Genomic DNA, 8,032 nt, shown 5'->3' with positions numbered 1-8,032 from the left:
GGTGGATTGGCTGGTCCAAATTGTCCTTAGGTGTGAATGAGCGATCGAGTTGTCTGTCCCTGAGTGCCCTGCGATTGGCTGGCAACCAGTTCAGGGTGTCCCCTGCCCACTGCCTGATGATTGCTGGGATGGGCTCCAGCACCCCCGCGACCCTACTGAGGATAAGCGGTGCAGCTAATGAGATGAGGTTTCGAGATGTTCATCCCATTATTATGTGCACCTGCAAACAATCAGAATAAAGCTTCAAGCCACCTCTCTCAGTTTATCCAGAGCAAGACCTTTGTTTTGAATCCTCGCCCATTTTGTGTTTATTGTGTCCCACCGGGCTCTCTGTCCGCAGCACCGGGCGACGTGACAGCCTCCGCCCAGAAGCTCCCAAGTCAGAACCGCCCCAGCCAGGCTGTGTGCGGGGCTCTTCTCCGGAATGACAGACAACATCCCCCTGCAGCCCGTCCGGCGGCCAAAGAGAAACAACAGCAAACACAGAAATGGGTGAGGCAAGGCTCTTCTAACTGGCAAACGCGTTTATTTTAGCAGCCGTGGCGTTTTTTTTTGCTCTTCAGGCACCTTCACATTCCTTACAAACGAATGGCTGCTTTGTCTTAAAACGTCAGCGAGTTAAACAAACGATTAGTTGTATACGCTATGTATATATTGTTGTGTTTATGTATACTCGAGTGTTGTTGTTCAACGGGGGCGGTTTAGCAGCTAGCTTTAGCCTTAGCTTCCATCCTTGTTCCGGAGACTGCGTGCAGCAAGTGCACTGGAAGACTACTTCAATATTTGCCAAGTCGTTAGTCAAACGCTGCCACACGAAGCCCCCTAGGTGATGTTTTTATTAAACAGATTGTGATTTTTTTTTTACACCAAGTTTGCTAACATTGCTTTATTTATAAACAATACAAACATTAATAAAAGGATCGGGCCTTGTAGAAATTGGTCAAGACATTTGTCAGTGGTGCCAAAACGAGCCCAATTAATTCACCATTGACAGATCCTAGCATTGATCTCTTGACGTTCGTCACAATGTTAACTAAATAATAAATCGCTCCCAAAGGCTTTTGCTTTATTTGTTGATTATCTATATCTTGGCATCTGCAGCCTGGTCATCCTGGAAGGGGGGGTTACTTCATGTGCGGTCCCTTCTCGAGGTTTCTTGATTTTCCTCATGTTGAGGTTTTTGAGTTTTTCCTTGCCCTCATGTAGGTTTTACATCAGGGGATGGTTTGCAATAATCTGTGGTCTGTGCAGTCCTTGGAGACTCCTTGTGATTAAGGGCTATACAAATAAACATGACTTGACTTCACGGATCCCTTAACCACCTAGGTTGTAGGAGTATCACTTCCTGTGGTGAGTCTTGGGCAAGTATAGCCAGGCGGCGCCCATCTCTCTCCGAGCTGTATTTTTGGGATAGAGGTCTACTCCCCGATATGAAACAGTATTGTTTTCCATAGTTACTAGTAGCAGGAGAAGCACCATGATCTGACTCTGATACAGTACCTTCATCAGCTGGTTGCTGTTATTTTTTCAGTGTATAGCATAATCCCGCTCTTCAGAGATGAGCCTGATCTTTGCATTGACAGGCAGCGGCGTGTGTACTGATGTGTCGTTTTGGGGAGGGAACTTGTTCATTCCTCGGTGTAGAAAAATTACAGAACATGTACGGCTTCTTTGGAAAACACAACACTCAGACTTTAATTTCCCGCGGGCACAGACAGTCGTCAACCCGCTCACGTCATTCAACAGTGCTTCATTTTTTGCGCCTTCATGCTTCCCCCCAACTAAAATAACTTCTCATTTACACGAAGTAAAGCGAAAACTGTAAAACAATAGAAATATTTGTTCTTTAAAAAAAGAAAAGCAAAAAAACAAAAGTGGGCTTAACATAATTGACAGGTAAAACATCACTCGCAAACATAACCAGGCAGGAAGTCGTGATGGTCGACTGACTCCCCTGCAGGTGATAAACTCAGGCCCAGTTCTTCTGTGCACGGTGTGAGTGTCCCCCACCAGAGTCTTCCACAACCAACACATAACAGTTGCCCTTGGCTGTAGGGGGTAACTCTAGTATGATGGCTGCAACACATTGGGAAGTCCTCTCCACATGCCAAGTCTGCATGTTGAGGAACTAGGGCTTTTGTCCATTGACCAGGCTCTGATGTCATTGTCTGTTGTGGGTTAATAACACACACCTCTAGCACGTGCTACAACTTGCTCAAATGACTGATGGGCTGTGAGCGCTGTGCCATGCAGTTGTGCTAGGAGGTCAGGCACCAATACAGTGGGGACCACTGCCTGAGTGATCAGTCCCTTGTCAGCCATCCATACAGTCCTGCACAGCAACCTTAAAATCTTCCCAAGCTTTAATTTGCCTTCTTGGGAGAGTGTCTGGCCGGGCGGTTGTGCACCCAGTAGTTGCTGGAGGTGGTAATGCAGCCAACACCACAACGTTCACAGATCCGTAGGCCTTCACCTCACACTTTTGGACTCCGCTGACAATTCCCTGTGGAAAAAGACCGGCAGCCTCCATAGTTCTCTTCTTGGGTGCAAGATCGTAAGTCCCTGACTTCCATCTGTAAGTCATTCATCTTTGAGATAAGCCGCTACAGGGTGAAGACTAGATAGTCGGATGAGTTTACATTATAGTCTACCATACTGCAAGCTGATGACTTGGTGGACCCAAACACTAGGGGGTTTGAAAAGGGGATTGGGAAATGATAACGTGCCTACTTTCATGGCCTGCCTGGGCCTTTCACAACACCCAGCAATGATCAGCCCCTCTTCTAAATTTGTGGTTCCTTGTCAATTGCATTTAGCTTCGAGAGCATGGTCAAAACCAGCAAGAAAACACCAAAAGTCTCACCGTTCTTCGTGGTGATTACATTACGCCCTTTGCATTTGTAACCTATTAAAGGCTCAAAGGCAGTTTTTCTTTTAAAGGACTTTGCGTTTTGTAAATGTTTGTATCTATGTTTTTTTATGTACTTATATGTATGAATAACTAGATGGATAACTAAATGAAATGGTTCTTTAAAAATAAATATTTTTTTTTAAAATAAGGTACATAGACACCTACTTAAATATTCCAATGCAACACATCCTGTAAGTATCTATTTTTGGCATACTATCAAAACGACTAAGTTGGATGCAGTTTATCCTGTAGAGCAGGGGTGTCAAAGTCAAATGGATGGAGGGCCAAATAAAACATTTGGCTACAAGCCGAGGGCCGGACTGTCCAATCTTTACTGAAACCAAGATTTAACCTACTGGAAACACAACAAATATATTACAATATGATTGGATAAATAAAGCAATATTTTCTTATGACTCTGTCAGTCATTTTTAATTTTAGCAGGCACAAAATACAAATGTCCTTTATATAAAAAACTCATAACAACAACTCATAACCATTTTCTATCATTCAATCATCTGAAATTATTAAAAAGAAATATTGCCTCGAAATACAATAAAATAAAGTGCAAAAATCTCTTGTTACTTAAAACCAATAGCAATCAACACACTGGACCTCATCTGTCCTGCTCAAATGTACACTGACTTTCCTTTCTGTGCTTTCTCTGGGTTAGTGTGAAAAAAAGGAATTACTGATTAACAAATAATAACAATCAAAAGTCATTTTCTCTGCTAAATAGGAGACAATTTTATCAAAAGACTGTTGTCCACATCAAGATCTATTTTCCATGAAAAGCCGAAAAACAAGAAACACTCCCAGGACAGAGTCGGCAAACAAAAACAACATAGTCAACATAGACAATAAAGCTTTAAAATTCCCGAGGGGAACAACAAAAAACAAGACCTTCTTTATGTGCATATTTAACTTTTAAACTTGAACAGAGTAAAAACTTCAAATGTGTAATTGCACAGGAAACATTACTGTATTATTACTGTATTTACATACATTTATATACAGTACTGTATTACTACAACTCTACATTACTTGTTTGAGGCGTGTGTTTTGTTTCATGATGCCGTCTAATATTATGCTCTTTCATCACCGCCACACTTTCTCCACATAGCAGACACACAGGTTTTCCAGCTACCTCCGTGAACATGTACTCCAACTCCCACCTTGTTTGAAAGCCCCGGTTTTCAGTGTCCACCTTCCGTTTAGCCATTGTTGATGGGTATCTGTGGGCTAATTTTTGCTGTTATGCTAATGACTGCTGCTGATCGACTGCTGAATAAATCAAACCGCCTCCCGCTTTGCTCCCGCTCGGCGCGTCCCCGTTGCATTGTGGGAAATGTAGTATTCATGCGTACTGCTGGCTTGCAGCGGCCTGCGGGCCGGATCTAATAATATATTGATATCGTCACGCGGGCCAGGTAAAACCCTCTCGCGGGCCTAATGTGGCCCGCGGGCCTTGACTCTGACATATGTGCTGTAGAGAATGATGCACCACGTGACTACCCGGTTTATGATACTGCCTCGAGTTTAACTTCATAACAAATTTTAATGAATTACATTATGTTTCGCTTGGTTTGATAAGATTGAAGTAATACAATAAACTAATAATGTATTTGATGTCATTTTTATTTTGAGGATTTGAAAAAAAAAAAACACAACGTAATGGAACAAGTATAATGTGCCACTTAACCGGGCTAAAAACAGTGCAATAAAACACAGCACACATTCATAGAAATAAAATGGCAGCCTCTATAAAGCTAAAGTCAAATTAATATATTTTAAGTTTGATTTCCATGCAATTGTCACAAGTCAGTCCATGGGTGAAATGCAGCTGCATCGATGCTCTACTCTCTCTTTTGATACCAAAACAATGTACCCATACTTGGGCCTGAGCAACAAAACACAAATAACATCTCTAAATATCCTTCAAAATGGATACTGACAATAATCAGAAATCACTTAATATAAACAGCGACTTTGTTAATTATAAAAAAATGTCAAGATTGTATTCTAACCTGTGACTTCTGTGTTGAAATTAGGGTTGTAGCGAGAGGTTGTATTGTGATCCTGCCCCTTTAGAAGGGAACACAGAAGAGAGGAAAACAAGCCTAAGGAAAATGTGCAGAAGTAGTTAAAATGTAGTATTTATTCTGCACATGTTAACGTTTTTTGTGTCATGTTTTTTGTCCGACCAAAACCATACTAAAAGAGGCATATATTTCCTCTCTCATCTTTTTCAATTTTTAATCATTTTTGCAAAAGCGAAAGAGAGCCACTTGCCTCCTAAGAGCTATATGTGCTCTTTTTATTTAATGCACTTTGTTTTTTTGCTGTATGCAAAACAGGGGACAACCTAACTGGTTACCAGCAAATCCTTTTATATTTATTTTAATTTGCCCACCTCTATTCTTAATTTGGATAGATAAATGTTTACATTTGTTCTTACTTTGGGTCTTGTTAGTGAATCACAGTGTCCCATCCAGGGTAACTCGTTTTGAGAACAGACCTATAGGCAACTCATTTTGTATTTGGGGTTTAACAGTACAGATGCAACGGATCACAAAATGCAAGGTTGGATCTGAGGCCTATATCAGATATTTTGGGGGAAAAACTACAAGTAGAATGTGAAGGGAAAATAAACAAGTCTCTTATTTGATATGTAAATCACGTTTTAAAAGAAAATATTTGTGAATGAACTTCAACTGTGAACCTACGCGTAACAAATGCTGTAGATGAGTTATATGTTTTTTTTAACAACAGGGTTCTACATGAAATACTGTATGTATACCCGATGTACAGGAAAACTCTGTTATAGCCTGTTCTAAATGAAATAGTTGTCTAAATAAAACTTCAGACACTAACACGGTAGAATCTAAAGCACTTTAATTGTTAAGTGAGTTTTGCAGCGTCGGCAGGCAATGTTGCTTCAAATGCGCAACCATAAGTGCCATTGTCATACAGATTTCTGTTCTGGTTTCATGCACTAATTTCTTTCCTTATATGACAGGAAAGCCAACATGAACCTTGTGAGTTAATTGACAAGGGAGGTTTACCACGATCAGACTGCGTCAGAATTGCACATGACTAGTCGTTGCATTTTATTTCTTGAAGCAATCCGAGGATCACATGTTGATTGTGTTTTTAGTACAGCATATGTTCCCTAATCATTTTGTCCTGATTGTAATTGCGTTTTACTGCCTATTTTAATTGTGGCTCAAGTTTATAAATAACAGTGTAGTTATTAATTAATCATGAGGTTACTGAGTTGATTCATTTGGAATGTTGGCATGGATTTAACTTTAGGAAAAGTTACACATTTGCCCACAATTTCCTTTTTTCCCCCCTCCTTATGCACATTTGGTTCAACCGTCTGTGTAGATGCATCCTCGCAACACATTAACTCAAGATGTGACGTGGAACATTGGGTGCGAATCTTGAAGTTAGCCACTTATACATTAGGGCTGAAATGGAGAAAAACTCGACAATGAATTCCACTGTTAAAAAAATAAAAAATAAAAATAAAAAATTGTTAAAACCATTTGATTTCAAACTGTTGAGAATCTTTAAGTACTTTTAGAGACTTTACCGTTGACGACTGACTGCACTGCACAAAATACACACAATATTTTTATATTTATTTACTGTTCTATTACTTGTAATGAGCCTGATTTTGATTTACAGGGTAAAAAAATGTTACTTGATTTTAATTTATTATTTATTTGTCTGTCTCTAAAATGGGCATAGGTTTAATCATGAATTTATGCCCCTACTGACTGAGCATAGTGCCTAATTTGTTTTGGGTAGAGCGTATTTATTTATTTTTTGTATGAATCTGTAGTATGTTCAATGTTGGATGTATTTTTCATTGTCTTATTTTTTGTGTTTATTATCATTAGCCTACTACATTTAGCATAAAGTTGATTGTTATTGTTTCTTAATCAAATCTAATAATTCGACAAATCGTCAGTGACTAGTCGACTAATAAAATAGTCGTTAGTTGCAATCCTATTATGAGTCCATATAAGGAACATTTTCTGAAATATTTCCAGTAATTTTAATTTTAAAATATTCACATAGTCTCAATTTTTTTTAACGTTTTATCGTTAAAATTTGATTAGCCATTTTATTGAAATTAATGCATTACATTTATGATGGCATTTGTTAAAATATTTGGTCAGCACTCTGACACTCACAAAAAAGTTGTTCAACTGTTTAACAAAACACCTTTTTAAAGTTTACTGTCAGCCAAAACTAATCAAAGAAAAAACACTTGGTTTTACAGTAAAGTCTCTTTATCCTAAAACAAATGAAACATAGCAAAGATCATTGATAGGCTGAGGGAATGGATATTTCATCTACAATTGTAGAGCAGTATACAATGCCTTAGAAAAGTATACGGCTCCCTTGGAACAACCTAACACACACTTGCCTCTTATTAGCCAGCACGTTACAAAACCAAGCCGTGATAATTCTGTTTGGCCCATCGCTCAAACAAAAAACTATATATATAATTGGAATAAAACGCAGTGTCTTGCGATTACACAACCACACTATGTCACATCGCAATATTGATTAGATTTCAGGTAATTATGCAGCCCTACTAGATGGTGATCTATTTCGTCTTGTCTTTTTCCAAACATATGATTAGGACAAGGGCCAAGAACCTTTTTAACTCAAAGAGCCATGAAAGCGAGAAAGAGCAAAACCATATATTTTAAGACAAAATTCAACAAAACCGCCTAAGCCGCTCCCCAGAAAAGAGATAATTCTTCAGCGCATATCATTTCACTGTGTGACGTTTGATGATTTGATAAAATTGATGAAATACTAATTAGAATGTCAGAGTGTGTGTGCACCATATCAACAAACATACCACTTAAAATTTCTCCTTCTCTCTCTCGCACTCTCTCTCGCGCTCTTGCAGTTACCTAAGATTGTTGATGCTCATTTTGACCGTAATTTTTTTTAAAAAAAGAATGGCTTCAAAACAATGTAGGAGCTCTTCTGTAAAAATGTCTCAATATATTGCAAACGAGAAGAATACGGTTGTATTTAGGGGAGTGGACTATGTTTGCAGAGATCTGCCCAACTTGTCCGCTCATCCAATCA

At 39.1% G+C, this 8,032-nt stretch overlaps 1 protein-coding gene across 1 annotated transcript in view; it reads left to right on the top strand.

Annotated features, from left to right (window-relative positions):
- The first annotated feature begins 243 nt into the window (after positions 1-243).
- atp9a (ATPase phospholipid transporting 9A) overlaps positions 244-8,032 on the top strand; it is a 43,918-nt gene continuing 36,129 nt past the window's right edge. Inside the window, exon 1 of the mRNA XM_088330905.1 lies at positions 244-492. Coding sequence (XP_088187031.1) covers positions 425-492 — 68 coding nt within the window. The 5' untranslated portion in view covers positions 244-424. The remainder of the gene's footprint in view (positions 493-8,032) is intronic.

This window comes from Urocampus carinirostris, chromosome 3 (assembly GCF_059441175.1).
Source record: "Urocampus carinirostris isolate Australia breed hairy pipefish chromosome 3, RoL_Ucar_1.0, whole genome shotgun sequence".
NCBI lineage: Eukaryota > Metazoa > Chordata > Actinopteri > Syngnathiformes > Syngnathidae > Urocampus > Urocampus carinirostris.
Note: the sequence above shows the minus strand (reverse complement) of the source record. Positions and strands in the feature narration are given on the sequence as shown.